This window comes from Pezoporus wallicus, unplaced genomic scaffold (assembly GCF_028554395.1).
Source record: "Pezoporus wallicus isolate ANWC-B61680 ecotype Strahan unplaced genomic scaffold, APGP_CSIRO_Pwel_v1 scaffold_13239, whole genome shotgun sequence".
NCBI classification, from domain to species: Eukaryota; Metazoa; Chordata; class Aves; order Psittaciformes; family Psittacidae; genus Pezoporus; species Pezoporus wallicus.
In genome coordinates this window covers 1,804,679-1,827,960 of record NW_026642052.1, presented here as the reverse complement: position 1 = coordinate 1,827,960, position 23,282 = coordinate 1,804,679, and the positions used below count along the sequence as shown (strand labels likewise).

The window sequence follows — 23,282 nt, the reverse complement described above, 5'->3', positions numbered from 1 at the left end:
TTGCTATTAACTGCCTTGCTTAGCCTACCGAAAGACATCTTCCTCTGCTCGACATGCACAGCCAGGTCTGCAGGTAAATTTTTCTTTCTGTCATTTTCTCACTCCCCACCAGAGAAGGGCTTGCTCTACTTTTCTAATTAAGCAGGAAGCATTTAGTGAGAAGTCTCTGTTTCATTCCCCCAGGTTCCTGATGTAGGCAAAACTTGAATGAAGCTTGCTGCTTCATTCACCATGCTCTGTTTTATTCGGGGATAGGAGGAGGTAGGCGGAAAACACACTTTGCCCCCATTTTTGGGGATGCTGCAAAAAGGATCAAATGATTTAGTGCTATACTGGCAGTGAGAACATATATCTTACATGAAGGGAGCATTCACCAGAGGTGGCAAGGTTGTGGATTCCCTCTTATCAACATTTTAGATAAAACAAACATTGGATACGCAATCCTGTCTGTAGTTTGGTTTGGATCAGAAGGTTTCCAACAAAGCTAAAGTGTGATATCCAAAATGGTATCTTGCTGTTGACATGGACTCTTGACAACACAAAGGTAGTGCTCCAGGAAACTGGATTTCCTGCCAAATAGCCTGGAATGGCTTTTGCTGGGAGACAAGAGACTGGCAAATACCTGGCAGGTGAGTTGTGGAGTTGGAAATTCCATGGGGACCAGCAGGACTACCCAATACCACCACATTTCTAGGAGTAGGAGCTGCCACCCACCTAGTGACTGCTTAGCGAAAATGATTGTGAGTTGTTAAAACAGCGTGTGAGAGAAGCATCATTTCTTCTTCCCTTCTCCAAAATTGTATTTTGGCAGTAGGCTGAAATTGAGAGCTGCGCTATACCTGGGTGACATCCTCCTCCTAACTGCAGTGTTCTAAGCTCTGCAACACAACAAAACTTTAATTAGTCCATGTTGCAACTGAGGCGGTATTCAACTCTTTAACACACCTCTACCAAAGTATTTCCAAACCTGATGACTTGGATACTTTCTGGTGAGATCCAGGATGGAGTTCTGAATCTGCTTTTTCAGAGGAAAGAAGTCTGCGTGCCCTATTTCCTAGGTGAGTGCTCTGATGATTGTTTTTATCACAAAGAGTGGCACCTCTTCAAAGGAAATAAACCCTTTTTTTTTTCCTAGCACCTATATTGCAGATAAACTCTGAGACTGACAGACTGAGTTTCTGAGGCAATAAAGGTGAAGCAGCACCTAGACTAGATATTCCCAAAAGGTTTAGATATGAGCTGTATCCCAGCCTGCTGAATTCTGACAAGATGGATGTGCTTCCATCCAAGTGCAAAACCAAAACTTGCTTTCTTGGGTTGTGCAATACTGGAAACTTACGTGTCTCTGAGCTTAGATGGCAGCTGAGCAATGAGAACCTTGTGTTCTGTGAAGTTTCACTTCACAAATTCTTTAGCCATGCTGAAGAGCAGGCATATTATTCATCTGAGAAAATCAGCACCTAATAAACTTATGCAAATAATCTATGCAGCTGAGTGATTACTGAATACATATTTACCTTGTCTTCACATGAGTAATGCTGGTACTTCAATTTCAGAGCTAATTGTAATGTCAGTAGTATTCCATGGTTAAGCATGTGGGAACCAAAGTTCTTTAATGCCTGTGCTCTTGTACAACCAGAGCAGGATTGTGATTTTTATAACTATGGGTTAAAATTTGAGCTCTTTGAGAAATTTAGCGGTATTGAATCTTGGTGAATAAAATGACCAGTGACAAGATGTTCAAACTCATCGAGGCATAGTGCTTAAAAAGAACGGAAAAAGAAGAGAAAAAACCCCAAGAAAAGAACTGTCTTGTGTGAGTGGGAAGGTTTGACTACATCACCTGGAATGCATATTTTCTGTTGTATTTACAGCTTTTTTTCCCCCACAAATAATTACATGTGCTTGTGCATGCAGAATGAACTAGTAACTCTGTGTGTCTGTCTCAAAAGCACATAGCATATTTCAGGATTGTGAAGAGCAACTGCTTGTTCAGTATGCTTCAGGGGGACACCTGGTTTGTGGGAGGTGTTAATTACACAAGTAAATTAGAGGTTTTGCTTTTTATTTTTGGGAAGCAGGTTCAATTAATATTTAATGGCTCAGCTGGAGACACAGCAGAGATGACCTTAAGAAAGGTTGTAAATACAGGAATATCTTTCAGTGCCAGAATCTTGGGAGAACAAAATGTCACCTGGCACAGTTTATGCAACCAGCTCCTTCTCTGAGCTGGAGCTGCTTTTCCCTGTGGCTTATGAGTGTGATACAGGCCAAATGGCTGGTCCCATTTCTGCATATAATGCCCTTTCCTTTTATCAACATGTTTTCCTTCCCAGGACATGAGGGTTTGTGGTGCAAACTAGGTGCTTCTGCTCTTTTCCGTAAGTGAGCAATGCATGAACCATAAGTTGCTCCCAGCCAGGCTTCTCATACATTCTGTACACCAGTGAAACATATTGCAAAACATGTATGTTAGATGTCATAGGGTACATATGGTTAAAAGTATTTTTGAGTGTTGGGAACTACAGATAGTTCCAGTGTACTCACACCACTTTTTTAAGCAGATGCCTTCAGAAATGTTGCAAATCATAACTGAAGAATCTTCATTTATCAGCCCAATCCACTATCACAAGTGTGACAGTCCACTGTAGGCAATAGAGGTTCTCCAAACAAAACTCAAGAACATCCCTTTTGTGACATTACCCAAGTTGTTGTGCATTTCATCCATTTCACTGCATTCTTCTGTTTGCACGTGGCAAATACAGGTTTGTATCCAGCAAACCTGGAGTAAGTTATCCAGCAAACTTGGAGTAAATTATCCAGCATCTGTTTGATCTTCCAAGTTTCCTTTCCTAAACCAAACAGATTGAAACCTTGAGATGCTTTCCAAGAAGACTCATGCTCCTCATGCTCCTAACCCTAGAGCAGCTGTACTTAATTCACTTTCTCAATTTGATCTTTTGTAACCGAAGGCTTGGCATTCTAACTGCACTTCAGTGAAGCCTGACCTTAAGTGGCAGACTCATTACCACTGTCTTCTCAATTTTATAATTCCTACCATTACATATCCAATCACTCTGTTCTCTTTGCTTGCAGACATCAACAATAGTGCATGTTTTCAGGATGTTTTATTGAAATCCAGTACATAGCTCAGTGCCCTTGCTCCATGGCATGGGTCTGGATATTGAGTTTGTGTATGCATCTTCATGAGAATATTTAAACATCTTTCAGGTTTTCTGTTTCAATATGTCCTTATGCGTGGTAAAACAAAATGTAGATTGGTGATGCAGGACCTTTGTTCTACAAATGACTGCTGATCACTCCTTATGGGTGCTTAGACTGTCCTTCAGCTTGAAGTCTGGCTTTGCAGTTAATCAGACTCTTATTGTTGTTGTTTGGGATGAAGCCTACTTTAGGCATTTAAAATACCTTTTTGGCTCCCCACCAGTCGTCTGAATACTTCATTATCTTTTTATTCTCACTACCTTGCTGGAAGCCAAGGAAGCACTAGAACTGTTTTTCTCAGGAGACCTGAGCCAAAGGCAGATGAAAGACCACACAGCCAAGAAAGGATCAAATTGTGTGAAATGCAGTTTATAGAAGGTACCCAGGAACGGAAGACAAACACTTTCATCCTGAATTTGTCTTTTGATGAGTTTCTCAGGCATTTCAAAATGTGCATCTCATCATGGCTTGGGATACCTCAGAGTTAACAGTGCAGCTAAATTTCTGGGAGAAAGTTATTCAGGACACAAGAACAAGATTTTCTTCTGCCCATCCTGAGGAGCTTACCAGTACCATGTAAAAAGCAACACCCTCTACTCATAAAACAGAGTTGCACGTGTTGAAGCCACAGCTCCCTTTCATGCTTTTCTAGGCAGAGCTTCAATGGTCTTCTCTGGGTGTGAAAGCTCAGTTTAGTGTCTCACTTCTCCTTGAAGAAAGTCACTTTGGCAAGGCTAGAAGTTAGGTAGAAAAGCCTCCTGCTCTTCCTCTGTACAATCAAGAATTTGAGATGCTGTGTATGAATGAGAGAACATAGACTCCATGTATGTGATGGTGAAGTTCGGTGGGTAGGGCACTTACTTCAGAGAGATGATACCCTTGCTTCTCTTCTGAGGGCTGCTTACACCTGATCTATGTATTACATCACACTCATTTTGTTAGTGGGCAGAGCCATAACTAAAGGGGAAAATATCTTAAGGGTAAGATCCTGACTTCACTGACTTCAGGTGGAAATAAGCCAAGATTTTACTTGAAGGTTTTCATCAGTAGAGTCCAAGTCTGAATTTGCAGAAACCTTTCCAAAAGACCTTTTAAGACCAGCTCAGTTAAGAGGTCTAAACACTGAATTAAATAAGAATAAGAATAAAAGCAAACCAGTCCTTGGATTCTTGTATATGCTAACAAAGCATGTTAATGGCACTGAATGGAAATGTAATGTAAGAGGGGTTTTTCTTCAAATAGTAACATAAAGATATTAAACATACTGAAAAGGCAGATGGTATGGCTATAGACAAAGCCACACTGCAGTCCTCTGACACTCACTTACACCTCTGAACCTTGTTTTTTCCTAAGCTTTCTCATGTCTTTCAGTAACTTAGAGCTGAACAGACACAGGAACAGTAGCATTTTCTCTTCCACCTCTGCTACCCTGCCCTCCTTTTGCAACTGCTGAAAGCTCGGTCAATCCCCATATATCCTCCACTTTTATCACCTCTTGAAGTCTCTACCTACCCTGGTTTCTCATGTCTCCTGAAAGCTTGACTATTCAGACCCCTTCTTTTCTGATGCTTTCCCTCAGGCTGTTGTTGTGGTATTCTCACTGTTTTTTTTTCTGTGTTTTTGGTTTTCTGTGGGCTTTTTTTAATTGGTTTTCATTAGTTTTCCAGTGACAGCCTTTTCAGTTTTCAATTCTGTGCAGCTGAGCAGGATTGTAACATGCAGAAAGCAAGCCGTGCCACTCACTCTTTTGTGTTTGACAAAGGAAGCAGGAAAAGGAATCAGACCAAGAATATTACTGAATCTATTTTGTCCCTTGGGATTACAGACTACCAATTCCTGTAGTCAGTGGCACACAGTAATAATATGAGAACTGTCACATTTTCACTTTCAGGTAAAATTACCAGATATCCATTTATGGCTAAATCAAAGTGTTGAGCATGAATTCCTCATAAAATTCTTCCCACCTACTGTCTCAATAAGCCTTATGAAGGGAAGATTGGATGAAAATGTAACTTCTCCAATGTGGATGCATAGTGGGTTTCTCTAGGCTTGTTCTGCAGTGGCTGGATGTCTGTTATTGCCCTGACAGCTCATAGCCTCTACCTCCAATGCTGATGCTCTCAGGCTCAGCCCTTAGAGTGTCAGTCACCTTTTGGCTTTCAATTGTACATGATATGAACAGATAAATGTGCCACAGGACCTTTTGCCTTGTAATTTCCCATACCGCTGCTGCATTGATTGAGTCTTGAGGGTAGCCGTTGCTTGGCAACTTGAAGCTAAACAGGTCCAACATAAGATGGAGTATGTAAATGGCTTGCTCTGAGCTATCAAGGCTTCTCAACGTCCTGACTTCCTTATAAAGGAAAACTGGAGGTTGGACTTGCCTCCTGGTGCAATGTAGCTTACTTCAAGGAGACAGAAGGAGCTATTGAGCATGAAAATCTGTAGGAAAATAGAAAACATTCAGCTCCTGCAGGTATTTCTCTCCATAGCTGTGCTCCTAAGGTGTCCTGCTTAGCAGTGGTTTAAAGGAAGGCCCTGACTAATCAGAATTTTGATAAGTAAAGTTAATCTTTTCAATGAGCCACTGTGTCTTTTTTGTTCCTTAATTGTAGTAGAAGAGTAGAGGATAATTTGGGGAAATGAACAATTCAGGGAAATTAGAAAAATACAAATCCCCTGTTGTTGTAAGGAGCTCACTGTCGTAGTAGCTCAGGGAGCTAATAGCTAGGACAACCAGTGACAGCTTTTGAGCTGCTAAAGGCCTTGTGCTGAAACCTTATGTGCAGATGAAACTTCTCCCATAGAGATTAGTTTGATATGTGAATGATAAGGTGTTTCTCATATCTGTACAAAATTTAGCAGCTCTGGGTCAACCTTTTAAGCAGAGCAATGTCATGTTATCAGTAGCATGAGATGATCTTATAATCCAAATTTAATCCAAAATTATGGCTTTTTTTGTAAAGAGGGGACAAAGATTTGACTAATTGATGGGCCTTTTCCCTGAGTTTAGCCTGTGGCTGATAATTAAGACCCTACAGCCTATTGGACTGTCCTGTACAACTTGCCCTTTTTTTTTTTTTTTAAGAATCCTGAATATCCAATTAGTCATTATTTGTCGAAGAAAAAGGCAGCTCAAATAATTTGTCATGATGAGTCAATGATGAAGCCTCCATCCTATTTGTTTCCTCGCTTCAAATCCCTTCCAACTTGTTAATGTTTTTCCTGAGGGGAACACACTCATGGAATCATAGAATAATTAGGGTTGGAAAGGACCTTAAGATCATCTAGTTCCAACCCCCTTGCCATGGGCAGGGACACCTCACACTAAACCATGCTACCCAAGGCTCTGTCCAACCTGGCCTTTAACACCGCCAGGGGTGGAGCATTCACAGCTTCTTTGGGCAACCTGTTCTAATGCCCTCACAGTAAAGAACTTCTTCCTTATGTGTAACCTGAATTTTCCCTGTTTAAATTTGAACCCATTACCCCTTGTTCTGTCACTACAGTCCTTAATGAAGAGTCTCTCTCCAGCATACTTGTAGGCTTCCTTCATATACTGGAATGCTGCTATGTCATTAGATGTGACAGAAGGGTGGCATGTAGTAGTGCTGTGTGGGACTTTAAGTCTCTAGATGAACCCTGGAACAAATCCCATGAACCAGTGACAACCCCCCCAGATACTGTTACTAACTACATTTGAAATATATATCCATATCTAGGAACTAGTGACTGTACAATAACTTAGGAAGCTGAGATGTTGTATATGGGTCATGCATATAGAGAGAGACTTTGTCAAAACTGAGAGAACAGCCTTGAGGTCAGCTTGCTTTCGAGCAGACAGGGTGTTTGCAATAGCTTGGAGGAGCCAGGCATCATGCTGCTGAATATACTGGCTGCTCGAATCCTGCATGATCCCAAGGGTGGGCTCCAACCTGGTCTCTCCACCGTTGCTAACCCTATCCAGCACCTTTGGTGTTTGTCCTTTGTGGGCAATTCAGCATGTCAATCCAAGCATGACAAGTGGAGCTTGCCTGAATACCACAGGCTAGAGATAATGTCTTCCAAAGATTGTCTGGAAAAAATGGACCTTACAACAATTGTTTTCTGTTCAGTCTCTGCAGTTTCCACTCATGGTTTGTAAATTCTTTGAGTGAAAGAAGAAAATAAAAACTGAACTAAAATTCCTCATAATCTGTTAAAAGACTCCTTATTTAGGGGGAAATTAGGTTGTGACATTCTAAAGACTTGGAACTTTCAAAACAAATCTTAAGACACTTGAAAGTTATCACAGACCAGATTTAGTTGGACATAGACTGCTAGTACACTGATATGCAATTTTAAAGTGCCTAAATACCTTTAAACACATTCAGTTTTAACTAAGCAGTTGAACCACCTGTTTCTCATGGCTTTTGCAGTGAGGCTTGGGTCTTGATTTGACTTGGAAGTTTATTTCTGAAGTTGAAATCCTCCAATATCCTCCAAAATAACTACCGGTCCTTGCTGTCTGACTTTAACCCAGTTTTCTGGAGAGCTTCAACCTTGGAAGGACTGATTTTTTATTTTTTGGGAAGTGCCAAGGATCTGCTTCCAAGGAATGGAGGCCCAAAGCGTTTCCCCCATTGGGTGTCTACAAACTAAGGCATTCTAAGTCACTTTTTCAAAATGCTTCCCAGCACCTCTGTGAATGTGCAAAGCAGGCCCTAGAGGAGGACTTCTGAATGTTTTGGCATTAACGTTCTATGAGACAGAGAGAAGAGATGAAGCAAAACGAGTCTGAAAATAGGACTGTCAAGTTCTTTTCTGGTAGAGCTTACATTAATTTTTAATACTCCATCTGTGATCAGAAGAAAAGAAAGACCTTTAGTTCTCCGCACAGATCTTTTTTGAGCACATTTATTTTCCCTTGTAGCTGTTATACATTCAGTTCTATGATTCACAGACTTATTTATTATTTTTCTTGTTTTATGGGAGTCAGGAAGAGTCACCTTTAGGCCTCATCTTGAAGTAAAAACCTCAAAATGCATTACCGGTAACCCTTTAGCAGTAATCCTGCTTTGCTGCTTTACATGTGGGAGTAATATGAGGCAGCCTTTGAGAGGATAACAAGGTTCTCATGTCAGGTCTATCTTTTAAAGATGAAGTTTAAATAATACTGTGTGCTTATGATTGGTGTATGTTACTTTGCAAAAAATTCTTCTGGATGTGGAATCATATTTATTACCGTTGTCTCTTTGTGCTCCTGTTCTATCATCTGGTGCCAGGTTGCCATCCAGTTCTATGTATCACTTGTTCTTTTGATCATGGCTGAATTTTAAATAGATATCATTTTCTCCTGTAATGAAAAGTATTCTGAGTGGCTTCATTTCTTACTGATTAGTCCAAGCAAGCACAGAGAAAACATGAATGCTAAAAGAAAGACATGTATTCAGTTGAATTTTTCTGAGATGGTAAGGCCTTCTCTGCATTCCTCTGCATTATGATAGGATCAGTTCGGTGGATCACCTGGAAGTGGTGTAAGGAACTAATTTTGTGGGTCACTGACTTAGTTAATCTATGACAAGTCAGAAGATGAAAACAGAATTTAATTATCACTGGCAGTACTTGTATTGAATTTCAATAATTTAAATATTTTCAAGAGCTGCAATTTATTTTTTTTCTTTTTACATTTATTATATTTAACCAGAAAGGAAAGATATATCTATGACTCTAATGCTAATAGTGGGAAAATATTCTACCCCCTCATTGTTTCTTTTGTTTCCAGTGTACGAGGAAAGAACAGAAAAGAAATTGGTAAAACATGCCAAAATGACAAAAAAAAAAAAAAAATTAAATTAAATTAAATATTGGAGCCAATACAGGAAAATTAATTTTGAAGTACGGCTGGACTGGTTTGCTCTGGGGAGATCTACCAGAACATTACTTCTCCTCCCCTTCTGAGCTGGTGCAAGTACATAATAACTGCTACAGACTACAAGGAATTTGTGAAGTATTTGAGATGTGTAGAAAGTTGCAGTCCATGATCCATTTTAGGTTAAACTCATTGGGTACAGTGTAGGAAAACAGGAAAATTCTTGTTTGTGTGGTCTTTACTTTCTATTCTTACCGTCCCCATCAAATTTCTGGTACTCAGTGTTTGTGTGGTAGTTTCTAAAGCTGGTTTAATCTTGCGGGTCATAAGGGGAACAAATTGAAAGCTGAGATAAAAGGCACTGATGAGAAAATTCTCTGTGAGAAAGTTAAAAGCTCCCCAAGCATAAGGTAGATGGTCCCAAAAGGCACCGGGAAACATCCCAAAATATCTGTTCCCCTTCACAAATGCAAATCTTGGCATAGCTTGTGTACCTTTAGATAGTCTGTGTATCTATATGAGACATCAGTTTCTCTTATCTACATGTATGTTAATTTGAACTAAAAATATTTGTTTAGAGAACAGATGTTTCTCTCTTTTAACTTAGCACTTAGAATCTGGAAGAGAAATCCCTCGTGGGTCTTCCTCAGATATCTGCTGTTGCGTGAAGAACAATCAGAGCATAGGAGGGAAAGTTTTTTCAAAGATAGGTAGAATAAGGGTTTTTTCTGGAGAGAAAAGTTGCTATTGCTTTTCAGGCAGTTGCTAATTCACTCCCTGTCTGTCCTGAGAGCAGCTCTTCTTCTCTGCCCTGTGAAGAAACTGAAAAGAGCTAAAAAACAGTTTCTGCTGTGCAAATGAAAATATCTCCTGAATTAACATAAATGACTGTAAAATCCTGAAACTGTGCCTGCTGACTTTGTACTGGAGCAGTGTGATGTGCTGCCATACACTGCTGTGCCACCTTCACCAGCACCAAGTGGAGGAGAGAATAACGGCCCATGAGGTAGCATTTTGAATTGCTCTCTGTTTGTTTGTCCTTCAGAAAAGTTATCTAGACAGCACTGCTTCTGTTTATTGTTCAACCTCCTATCAGCAGAGTCAGAATAAAAAGAACCAAGTAATGAAAAGCAGCCCGAGTCTGATATATCCTTCTGCTAAATTTCTCTGACAATAGTAAGAATCATGAGAAGCGAGCAAGTTAAATGTACTGTATTTAATTCTGCTTTGAGTGCTTGCCAAAGACACAAACTCATTTTGGTATTTAGTCTTGTCTGAGGATTTCTGGACTGCTGCTGTGCTGTGAACTGTAGGCTGACAAAAAGGTCTGATCAGGAAAGAGGCAGCCAGCAATAAGGTCTAGTAAAATTAATTTTATTGCAGTGATTCAAGTGCGGATGATTAAATCCAGCTGATGCTGCTACATCTGCTCATCACTCTGGGATTTGTTATTTTTTAAGATTCTTTTAGAATTGGGGTGAATATATCATATTTAAGCCTAAGTCAGAACTTAACACTAACCCCCTGGAAAGGATACAAGATTTACTAAAACACAGAAATGAAAAGACAAAGGAGGTGAAATCCCTCTATTCCAAATCATCCCTTTCCTAGCTGCTTTTAATGCTTTTAGGTTTTGGTGGAACTGCCTTGTGCAGAACCTACTAGTAGTCCTATTTGATACAGTCAGCATTAACACACATCTAAGAAAGGTAAACAATATATACAGAGTACTGATAATAGGCTGAGAAATAGCCAAGCAAGATTGGATGGATTCAAATATTTTATGGGTGGGAGAAGCAATAGATGATCAACTATCCCCTCGGAAAGGTGGGGGTCTACAGGAGAACCCAGAGGTGGCAACCATGTAGAGGCAAATGGACAAAGCTTCACAGAAAGACGCACAGTAAAGCCTGGGATCAAATACCTTGGAAGGGAGGAATAGAACAGGCAATCTAACGTAAGAGTAAATGAAATAACCCTTCCATACCTTCTGTTCTCCATGACGAACTGAAACATTCATAGATGGTGGTGACAAACTGATAATTTATCTTTGCTGCTATTTACCATAATGTCATTCGTAGGCCACCCATCTACCCTGCTTATGCTATATCCTGCTTGAAAGTAGAAGTTCTGTGGAAGCTGAGAAACGAAGAAGTATGGAGCTTTTTGGATGTCAGCTATTAAGGATTTCATCTAGTTGATGCAGTGAAGCTTGTTAAGGTTGTGATGTCTCTGAGTGCCAGATCCAGGCAATGGGTACCTGGAATTCCCCTTTTCTGGGTGTGCTCTGACACCCAGAGGTCTCCCTGTCCCAGGCCTTTTGGTGCAACTACTGCAGTTCCAAACTTCAGGTTCAGCCAGCAGGGAGGATGAGTCCCACGGTGGCATACACACACAGGTGAACACATGCATGATGCCTGAAAAGCCCTAGCTTTACCAACAGTGCTCATGTAAAGGTAAGCGCGGAGAGCCCAATCCTGTTGCCCCCCTCTGGTTGCTCAGGACTGAGGTTCACTAGTGAAAGCACACCTGCCCCCACTCCCTGGGTTCACATATATGCTCGTATTCACAGAGCCCTCCAATATCAGCACAGGCTCTCAGGACACCTCTGAACCCTTAGCTCCTTACCCAGCCACTGACTGGGACTTTGAGTCTTCTCAGATGCAAGTCATTTTCTACTTGCCTGTTAATCCAGACTGGAGTTAGCCAGTAAACCACACATGCACACATGATAGATTTAGGATTATATTCACTTGGGGACTATGAACACATCCAGCTCTCTCCAGTTGCTGGCACTTTGACCTTTCAGCACTCACACTTAGGTCAGCGGCGGTAAATACATAGGGCGAAAAAAAGGATAAGGAAAGATTTAATACAAAAACAGACTAGGTTTCAGGGGCCAGGCACAGGACTCAGTCAGATAAGCATGCTGCCCAGCAGCCTGTCTGCATGTAGCCATTCCCTTTATACCCATCCTTTCTGACTTTCCCACTCTTGTGCCTCCCTGATCCACCCCGGTCCTCCCCTTTGCTTCTTCCCCCAAGCAGGCCGTAATAAGTTTTGCATAAGTTTCCCTGCGTGTCTTCAGGTCCCAGGAGTTACTTCTAGTATCCTATAATATTAATGATAATCACATTCCATGTTTCATATACGGAACAATATTAAGGCTAACCTCTTCAACACTGCCCAAATCATTGCTTTAATGGCCCGTCAGAGACCAATATGTACTGACTCCTGTTAAAGTTCATCACTTGCTTATTAATTCCTGAGCGTCTATTTACCTTTCCTTGTCTTTAATTTTCCTTATCTTTCCTTATCTTTAATTTATCTTTCCTTGGTACTTGTTTATTCTGTTATACTGAATAATCCTTAACCAGACAACTTAAGGAACTGAGTGCTTCCTCATTGTACATACATGTGAAGAGCTTACTCGGCTGGTGTGTATAGGAGCCATACAGCCCACCACACCCCAGGTGCTGCAGGGGAAGAGCTAAAGCTGAGCCAGGCCAGTTCTTCCATTCTCCTGTTTGGAACAAACCTGTATGTGCAAACTTGGTGTCGTGGTTTAAAACCAGTCAGGCAGCTTGTTCACTCACTCCCCACCCCCTTCTTGCCCTCCCCCTACTCCCGGAGGGACAGAGAGGAGAATCGAAAAGAATGCAACTCCCCAGGTTGAGATAAGAACAGTTTAGTAACTAAGGTATAACACAAATCACTACTGCTACCACCAATAATAACAATGATAAAGGAAATAACAAAAGAGAATACATCACCTCAGCACCAGTCGACCGATAACTCAGCCCCCTCAGCCTGACCAAGCTCTGACTGATACCTCCTCCAACCCTGCAGTCTCCCAGCCCTTCCGGCTAACTCCCAGTTACATCCTGGCCATGACGTGCTGTGGTATGGAATACCTCTTTGGTCAGTTTGGGTCAGGTGTCCTGTCTCTGCTTCCTCCCGGCTTCCCCTCCTCCCTGGCAGAGCATGAGGCTCACAAAGTCCTTGGCCAAACCAAAACATCCTTGTTATCAGCTCTGTTCCCAAGCCGAAAGTCAAAACACTGCACTGCACCAGCTACCAAGAAGGAGAGAAATGACTGCTACTGCTGAACCCAGGACACTCGGGTACTGGTAATCTCTGACAACGATGCTGTTGGGGCAGGATATAACCTTGGAAGCACAAAGAATGGGTACAGCTCTGCTCCTGTCATTTGAGGTGGTGGCCCCTTAAAGCCCTGCTGTAGCTCTAGACAATGTTGTTAGGAAACCCAGGGTGACTCACAGGAGCGAGTATAGCACACTGCAGCTATGTGTAAAGGCAGTAGCTCTGGTCCTGGAAGGCCTGAACTGAGTCCAAGGAGTCCTGACTCTTGGCAAGGCTAATTATGCTGAGCGTATTGCTATGATGATGAGACACAAGACTCTTTTTGTTCCACAGTTTATCCAAGTTAATCACTAGTTTGTACTGCCTTGTGCAAGGCAGAGAAAATACTGTCCCCATTTGATTCTGATGAGTAAGATATAACGGCCCAAAGGATGGTTGAACTGGGGGGGGGTGTGGTGTGTATGGAAATCAATGCATACACAAGCTACAAATAATATTAGATGGATACAATAATCTTGAGAACAAGAAATTATAGAATATGAACCACAATCATTTAATTAATTAAGTTCTTGAGACAAAGTATAGAGCACAATATGAATCTGGAGTATTACAGTGATGCTAAATAGCACTGTTGAAAGCACATGTCAGTGGTTTGCAATGTTTTGTGGGATCCTGGTAAAGAAAACTTATGATTGCTGGTATTTTAAAATGTGTGGCCTTAAAGTATGCAGCACCTAAACTGGGGATGGAGGCTTGAAATGTGGAGGAAGGGAGGAGATATGCATGAGGATAGGACGGGCTGAAGGGTGGGAAATCAAGTGAGAAATCACATGCACAAACAAAAAAGTCAACAACCAAAAGACAGAAAAGGGGAAAAATGATGGGATTACAACTAGTGAAGGATTTGTTCTGCAGCAGAGCTCACCTCAAAAGCATTGGGATGTATGGGAAAAATGTCACTCCATACTCTTAAAGGCTGCAGAAACTTACAGTAAAACATCAGCTTTTGCAAGGACAGAGTCAGCTTCTGTTTGTATAACCTCTGCAGCCTTTTTTGCTGTAAGGAATTCAGCCACATCACTTGGTTAGATCTGGACAGCCTCATTCTTTTCCTTTAACACAAAATGCACAGCCCAGGCACGCAGCAGGAACTGGTCTTAGATGTGCCCTCAGCTGTACCTGAGCACATCAGGTACGAATGTGGCAGACTGGTATTCAGAACATCTGACTGCAGGCTGCACGGGGCTAGGCAGAAGATGAAGTACCCCTGCCCTTGGAGACCACTCTTTTAGACATCCTGCTGCTTTCAGACATCCTGTCCTGTCAGCCTCTTCAGTGTGTTTCCCAATAGGGGGGGTTATTTACGTTATCATATAGGAACATAACTCTTTACTTATCTCTCTGATAGTGATCAGAAGGAGCCAATGTGCTCCAACTGCAAGGACAGATTCTCTGCCCTCTTGTCTAAGCAGGTATCTGTCCTCAAAGGAATATGCACTGTCTGGAAAGATAGGATGCTTTGGTCTGTTTTGGTCTAGATTTTTGAAGAAAAATCTATTTTCCTGTCATGCAGGATATTCTTTTTATGTGTAGGTAAGAAACGAGGAGTTCACATCCAGTCTAAGACTAACTTCACCATACCTGTTGCATAGTGATAAAAACATAAAACACACATTTCCCTGAAAAAAAAAACAAAAAACTAAAAAAATATCAATTTAAAATGAACTTAATGTAGGTTTACCATCCAGTTAAAGCCTGCATCGATGTTCTGGAATCTTATCTATGTTTTTGTGAAGGGATTTTTTTATGAAAATACTGGTGTGCCTCCAAGTTTGGTTCTGTAAACTGGGTCTTAAGTAATATGAACAGGAGGAGCATTTGGAAGGGGGACCCTGGTGAGTATTTTGTGGATTGCCATCCTGTCTGTGCTGGAGAGGATGCAGCTTAAAGCCCCTTTGTTGTTGTCTCTTAAACTTGCAGTTAAGTGGGTTATGAAATACCATTCTTTGGGAGGAAAGCTGCTTTCGATTGTTTGCTTTCTCTGTCTCTTTCCCCCCTGCTCTTTCCTGACAGTTGCTCTTGCTCAAGACACAGTTTAAAGAAGCTCCCGTGTCCCATAGGAAAACCGCATGAAGAGCAGAGGCATCAGACCCGCCGGGGAGGAGCAGGCGCATCCTTGCGGGACCTCCCTTAGCTCAAACTGTTTATGAAACTGTAAACCAGGCTGGAAGAGAGGGAAGGTCGGGAGGCAGAGGGGAGGGGGAGCTCATTCCTCCTCCCTCTCTGCCTCAAAGCTTTTTGCTTTCCAAGCTCAAATGTTATTTGAAATCTGACGCCTGGACTGCTTATACTGTGAGACGTGGGCATGCCCTTGCAGTGCACTGATTTCCTCTGCAGCTTGGATAGCCAGAGCTGAGGCTCCCAGCGAGGAGCCGCTCCATCAGGCAGCGAGTGCCACATCACTGTGCTGCCTGCGCAAAGCAGCTCCAGCATGGTCCTGAAGCTCCTGCTCCTCCTCGGCGGGCTGCTTAGGGCCACCAAGCCGGCGCCCCACTGTGAAACCGGCCAGGAGACCTTAGGTAAGGCTAACCACCCCAAAAGTACCCGTTCTTCTCTCCTTCCTTCTCTTGGAGGTGAGCAGAGCAAAGGGCTCCAGCTCCAAGATGAGGGAGGTGGGAGTTGTCACTCTCCCCTGGAGACAAGGGGATCAGTTCTTTTGAACTCTGCAGAGTGCCTGTGATGAAACTAGGGTTGCGCTTGGGAAGTGTGGATGGGAAGATAAGAGGTGACATGGCCTTGCAACAGAAAAGCAAGTCTGTGATGGAAGGGAATGTAAGGCTTCCCCATCACTATCCCTTAAGGCCATGTGTAGAAGTGTCTTTCTGTCAATTTATGGAGTTCTTAGTAGGTAGGATCCCCCTCACTGTTTTGGGGAATGCAAAGGATTCTCCCATCTCTGGCCTTGCCTTCTAGGAATGTGGTAGTCAGATTGCAGGAAGGTGAACTTTTGACCTTCTGTGTGCTTTTCTGCTGAAGAAAAGCATCTTCTCCTTACTTTTAGCTTTAGGTCACTTATTTCAAGTCCAAAGTATGAGAAGATTTATTAGGCTCCGACAGCAGTAGGGTGTGTTTTAGCTTGCTATAAGCAATATGGAATTTGTATGAATTGATTGGCTGGAAAGGCAGATTTACCCATTCAAATAAAGGTTAGATAGGAACATGCTGCCAAATGAATTGAAAACTTTTTGATTCAGTAACCAGTTGACTAATAAAAAACACTAACAGTATATTTTAAAAATACATGGTGTTTTTTATCAAGTGGATGGGCTTAATTCAAATTTCATTTATATGGGGATAGGGGAGAGGTGAATTCCTGTGTAGTGACAAGGTCTATTCCAGGAAAACTATTTTCAGAGAGTTCAAACTCAAAATGATTCAGAAAATCTATCTTTATTTTATGGGAATACAGGAAGGGATAAGTTAACCTGAAACTGACCTTAATGTTACTCCAGGAAATTTAGCTTTATTTCAGTGCTTAAATATAAGCTGTAGACTGTACTGGCATTGAACTGCTACACAGTGCAGTCCATGTGCCTTATACTGCATATAATTTGAGAGTGCTGTTCCCATGAACATCAAAGTGAGGTCTACCGCAGCCTAAAGGGATTTTATTTTTGGATAAAGCTGTACAAAAAGAAGTGTTGTAGACTATTTACAGCCAATTACAGGTTGTGGTTTGCAACATGCCCTTTCTCTGTGAGGCATGATTCTGCTCCAGTTCCAGCTGATCAAAGTTTTACCATGGGGTACTAAACCTAGCAACCGCAAATATATGGATTATTGAGTGGTAACTGCTGTAGCAGAATGTTTTGTGTTTGGAACTGCGCTGTTTTTGGGGAAGACCTTGAGGAAGGGCGGGCAATGGAAACGCCTTGCAAGTGATGGGACTGGACTGCTGAATAGAGGGATCTCTAGTGAATAGTCCCTAAAGGGATGTCTAGTGGTAGGGAAAGTGAGCTGTTAATGTCACTACATGGTGTGTAGCATGAGGATGGGGCACACTTTACACTTGGAGGGATGTTGGACCATGCGATTAACTAGCAACTTGGACATTGAGAGACGTGCAAGATTTCTTAAGGGTCTTCCTTTTCTAAAGGGGAGATAAGGTCATGTCAGACCACATGAAAAGAAAGGGGACTGTGGTGCTGCATGTGTTCAGAAACAGATCTTGCAGAGAATTCCTCTCAGCATCCAGAGCAGTAGGTTATGTCTTCAGCTGTAGCAGTGGGATTTTCTGCTGTTTTGGGATCCCCTGTGCAGATCTCAGTGGGCAGGCCTGTGGTGCTCTGCAGGAGACCAGCCTGGAGCTGCTCATTCCAGAGAGAAGGGCGGCAGGAGCCAGTGCCACTGCCTGACTCCCAGCAGGGCTGGAGCCGGTTTCTGCAGGCTGCCTGGACTTATCAGTGATATTCGTTCTGCTGTGACTCATTTTGCTTTTTTTCAATAAGAAACTAAAATGAAATATCAACATCCTTACAAAATGCTTTGTGCTCTTCTGTTTAGAAAAATAAGGAAATTATTACTGTCATCCAGGTTCACAATATGACACAGGCATCACATGCTGCAGGGAGCTTTTAGAGCAGCGGTTGGGAACCATGCCACTGAGAGAGGGCAGATCCTTCTCCCCAGCTGTGTCCTGTATCCCCGGGGAGCCAGTAAGCCACTGCCTTCCCAAGATAAGATGCTACATTGCCCCATTGTGAAGCAGCACTTCCAGACCCTGATGAGTTTTACTGGCCTCTCAGCCTCTAGTTTGGGAGAGAAAAGTACAGCTTAGCACTTTTTTCCTGAAAGATGGGCAGCCTTTGGTGGAGGGAGGTAATAGCACAGGTTCTTGTTTTGAGCGGTGCTGATCTCTGCCGCAGACTGATGCATTCCAGCGGCAATGAGTTAAATGCAGCACTGACAGCAAAAAATAAAGTAGAAGCAGGCTGAAGTCGCACACCTCAGAATGCTGAAAGCAGGTGACTCCCTTGCAGCCGGGACCAGCTCTAGCCCTGAGATGCTATCGGGGGTCAGTCTGAGGCTGTAATGTAATAGCAATGAAACCCCTCCTGCACACTCATGAGCAGAGAATGCTTTCCTGGCGACCACTGGCGCAGGGGTGGGCTGTGCTCAGGCAGGTGTGCGACCCCCCGGGACTCGCAGGGTGAGCGGGGAGGTGACACCGCACAAGCCGCTCCCGACGGTCCCTGCCGCGGCGCGGCCACCGTCTGTAGTGCCACCGTGTGGGCTCCTCGGCTCGAGCAGGCGGCGGGGGGCCACCGGAGCTGGGCCGGCTCTGAGCAGCAAGGGTGTGCTTCAGACTCTTGTCCTCCCTGCGCGAGCAGTTAAAGCGTGTTTCGGGTACGTGGCCAGTCGGATGCTGCTGGTGAGGAGCGGAGCTGTCGGAGCTGAGGCTGTGGAGGTGGGAGGTAGCACAGGCTAGCACGCTTGTCACCTGTGGGTCTACTCCTCGCCCAAGCACCTTGGTGTTCCCCATCTTCTTGGCTCGCCCTGCTACTGAGCTTGCCCATCCCTGAGTTTAACCGGGAGGAGATGGGAGGAAATGGGGTGGTGTTACTTTGCCCAAGTAACAAGTGATGTAACAAGTGATAGGACAAGAGGAAACCGCCTCAAGCTGTGCTAGGGAAAGGTTTAGATTGGCTATGAGGAAAATCTTCACTGAGAGGGTGGTGAGGCACTGGAACAGGCTGCCCAGGGCAGTGGTGGAATCACCATCCCTGGAAGTGTTCAAGGATGTAGATGAGGCCCTTAGTGACATGGTTTAGTGGTGGTCTTGGCAGCTCTAGGGTAACAGCTGGACTTGATCTTAAAGGTCTTTTTCAACCTAGTTGATTCTGTGATAAGGGAGAGAGACGGGGAGGGAAAATCCACCCGGGTGGAAGCAGGGGACAGGTGCTGTATTTCTTCTGGATTGCCAGAAATAATGCCAGAGAAAATGCCCAAATTTTGTGGCACTGGCTCCTCTCTAAGCTGTGACACTAAGACTGACAGAAAAATGGCTTCACATATAACTGTGAAGCCTTTTGCTTGTAGATGCTATGCATTCCCCCCCCCCCCCCCCCTTCTCTGCCATTCCTAACTCAATAGCATGCCATGGTTTTTGCTAAATGAGTCATTTTCTTCTGCAAGCTTCACACTGGCCCCAACTTGATGGGACCTGAGCATGTTAATTCACCTGCTGCGGACATTTCTAATGCTTGTTTCCTGGTGAAAGCCATGGCTGTGTGCGCACAGAGCTACTGCTGCTCTCACATGTGTGACTGCACTGAGTGCCCAGGCAGCAGTGTGCTCCTCTGTCCCAGGACTATCACTGCCAGCTGGGTCCTTCATCCTGCTATGGCCAGCATGGGCAGGCACAGACATCGAGTACGGCCACAGTGCTGTGCCACCACATGTGGGAAAGCCCAAGCTGTAGGAATATCTCCTGCTGCACCCAAGATGGGTTTTTCCCAGTCTCTTCAAAACAAAGCAAAACATGCAGAACTAGCATCTACATCGTCACAAGATGAGAAATTCCAGCTCTTGTAAACGCAGCTGTCATCACCCAGTCATGTGAGCTGCTCTGGATTCCTGCCACTAACTCTACTATTTCTACACGGTTATTATTTTAGCAATGATCTTCTGCTACATTTAACATGGGAAATGGGATCAGAAACAGCCACTTACGTGGGGAAGTTTATATTGAAAATACAATACACAGGTATATCCTTTTATTGCTGAAGCAGTTTATGCATGATTTTAATCTGAAGGCAAAGTTTTCTTCAGAGTACTTGTTCAGACATTTTTAAGATGTAAATACGTAGAAGTCAAAACTTGAGCAAAACCCCTAAGGGGCAGATAGACTTTTAGCAAAACCTAGTAACACCGATGGTTGCTCCCCTTTAACATTTGTAGACATTGCCTTTCCCTTCACACAGTCAAGAGGTGTTTGGGGGTGCTGGCTGGCTGATGGCTACTGTGGTCCCTTTTGAGTAGCCTAGGCCATACAAGAGCCATCCCCTTCTCAAGAATGGACCAAATGTTGGATAAATGTCACAGATGCCATTGTCTGAGGAGGTGTAAGCACAGAGGTAGCATGAAGAAGTTGCCTATCATGTTGTGAACATGGTGTTTGAGACTGGTGGGCCACATCCTGGTCTGTTTGCTGGGCTTTTATGACCCAGGGCTTTCATGAGTACTGAATCTTGTTTGGACAAAGTCACCCCCTTAGCTGGATACAGCTGTCATAGGTCAATGGAGTTCAAGGACTTGGGGTTGCTCAACCTATTTCAGAAATAAAACTGGAATTTCAATCCCTTTGTTTATCCTGTTGTGACTCCATTGATTTACTTGTCACCCCAGTTTTACAGGGTTATAACAGGACACCCTTATCCAGGAGACAGTACGAGACTGAAGCACGCATTTTTAAGTCAAGGCTGTTGAATTAACTGTCAATCTTTCATAACATAAAAATACCACATTTGGCTAAAACTCAACCAGCTGCAGAAGAATCAGATGCAATGTTAACTCCAATAGTTCTCATACATCTGAACTAATGAAAAGACTGTTATGCTAGGGGGCTGCACAGGCTGTGTTTATAAAGGACGGAATGATGTTTTGGCAAACGTTTTGTAAGGATTGTAGCATGCAAGATAAAAGCCACAATTTTTCAGATATGATCCCCTGTGCCATGGCATTCAACATTACTCAAAGGTAAGCTTTTGACTCTGTGGTAAACTGCTGACTAAAGCACAGCACTTAGTAGAGAGTACAGTGTCCTTAGGCAGTAGGAACTGGTCTATACAGAGTATATAGTCACAAAGTAAGCTATGAAGGCATCACAGCTCCAGGCCTAATAAGTGTTTTCACCCTTCTTTAGTCACCCTGATAAAAAATTGATCCCTTAGATGGCAGCTGTAGAGATTTCCCAACCTATTCCACCTTCTCTCCCCAGCTGTTGGTTTAACAGCAACATCGCCCAGGTCTGAGCAGCTTTCTCTTTCCTTCACTGACCAGACACTGGGAGATGGTCTCAAAATGTCTCCAGGTCATCTTGGCACACAGCAAATGCACGTTCAGCAGCAGCTGCATGTGCAGCCCAGCAAGCCTTCAGCCAACTTGGAAACTGTTGGGCCATTTTGCTGTCATTGTCTTCATCATGTTTTATTTGCCCAATCTGTGATTTTTCCCTCACAACTTGGAAAATATCTCAGCTGAGGCCAAAAAAGGGCATTTAGTGGTTTTTGTTTGGGGAATCATGTTTATGCTCAAGATTTTCAGCACACAGGACTCCCTGGAGCAGCACTTACTGGCCAGAGACACAGATGTATTCTATGTGGTGACAGCAGGGATCTTGTCATTAGAGGTACCAAGACATGCAGTAGGGACAGACTGTATGGATACCTCATAGCAGCCTTCCAGTATCTGAAGGGGGCCTACAAGGGTGCTGGAGAGGGACTCTTCACTAGGGACTGTAGTGATAGGACAAGGGGTAATGGGTTCAAATTTAAACAGGGGAAGTTTAGATTGGATATAAGGAAGAAGGTCTTGACTGTGAGGGTGGTGAGGCACTGGAATGGGTTGCCCAGGGAAGTTGTGAATGCTCCATCCCTGGCAGTGTTCAAGGCCAGGTTGGACAGAGCCTTGGATGAAATGGCTTAGTATGAGGTGTCCCTGCCCATGTCATGGGGGTAGAACAGATGATCTTAAGGTCCTTTCCAACCCTAACTATTCGGTGATTCTATGACAGATGGGTAGACAAAAACGCTCTGCATCAGTTCTTTTAGGCTCCTACAATTGCAGTCCTGTTTGGATTGCATCTGGACAATTAGAAACAAGAGAGAATAACTCGCCACCACTGAGGCCAGCTTTAAGCCATTGCTGAGTGGCAATGTCTTGGTGTGCATCTGCAGGTATTTTGACCTGTGGTTGCATGAACTCCCATCACCCATGCGAAAGCTGCAACATCTTCTTGCAGTCTCCAGACAGCCTCGTGAAAGGAGCAGTCCAGGAGAGCCAACTGCAGTGTCATTGCTCTGGGAACACCTTCAGTAATTCAGTAAAAATGGGTGTTTGACTAAATGCCAGGCAGAAGGAAGGTCAGAAAGAAGGATGATTAATAGCAAACACTGGTTTGTGTCTTCCTGCTGTGATCTTGCGCTGCAAAGTGAAGGCAGATTAGGCATTAATCTCTTTCAGGTGCTTTCAGGCTTCTTCATGTGAAGGAGCAGGGCTAAAGCAGGGCTTGTCTCACTTCCTGCACATCGAGGCCCTGCCTACTGCTTCTGCCCCTTTGCAACCACATCACTCCCCTGGGACAGTTTCAGCAATTGCTGGAGTGAGTGATTAGTAACAGGAATTCAGTCCTCTGCTCACAAAAGCTTTGATGTATCCAGAAACAGAAGAAACCACATGGTCTGCATTTTGCAATCATTCCTCTTCTCCTCCAGTTTTCCTGGAATTCTTCTGTGTGGCTTGTGATCTTCTCCACTTCTGCCCCTGCATGTATGTAGATACGTAGCTGTCATCTTTGCTGCTTTTTCTGCTTAACCATTTTCCACCTAGCCAAGCTACTCGGCTGGCTCATTCCCCTGCCACCAGTTCCATTACTTTTTTTACTTCTGCATCCTTCTCCTGGCAATTCTGCTCTATTACAGTATTCTGTAATGGATCTCCTCTTGTCCTCGTGCTGTAGTTGGGAGCTGGCTCCGAAGGCAGGTTGTGGTTTGTCATGTGCGATGTTGAGCAAAATGGTACAGCCCAGCAGTGTTTGCATATTATTGCTGATACTGAGTTTTGTCCTTTTAGTGTTACAAGGCAGCTTGTAGTTGCAAAGGCTGACTCAATGAAGCATGTAGAACCCACGAGTAACACTAATATGATCAGAAACCAAAATGCTTAGTTTAGAAAAGTAGAAGGTTTGGCTATGAATACTCTAAAATGAATACAAATGTCTTCCAGTTTAAAACAGTATTGTACAAAAACCCAGAAAGCTGGTAGGGGGTGTGCTGGTCTGTACAAGATATATTATCTAATCTTGTTAGATCTGTCAGTCATA

At 43.4% G+C, this 23,282-nt stretch overlaps 1 protein-coding gene across 1 annotated transcript in view; it reads left to right on the top strand.

Annotated features, from left to right (window-relative positions):
* Positions 1 to 15,418: 15,418 nt before the first annotated feature.
* CPZ (carboxypeptidase Z) overlaps positions 15,419 to 23,282 on the top strand; it is a 33,325-nt gene continuing 25,461 nt past the window's right edge. Inside the window, exon 1 of the mRNA XM_057426762.1 lies at positions 15,419 to 15,759. Coding sequence (XP_057282745.1) covers positions 15,672 to 15,759 — 88 coding nt within the window. The 5' untranslated portion in view covers positions 15,419 to 15,671. The remainder of the gene's footprint in view (positions 15,760 to 23,282) is intronic.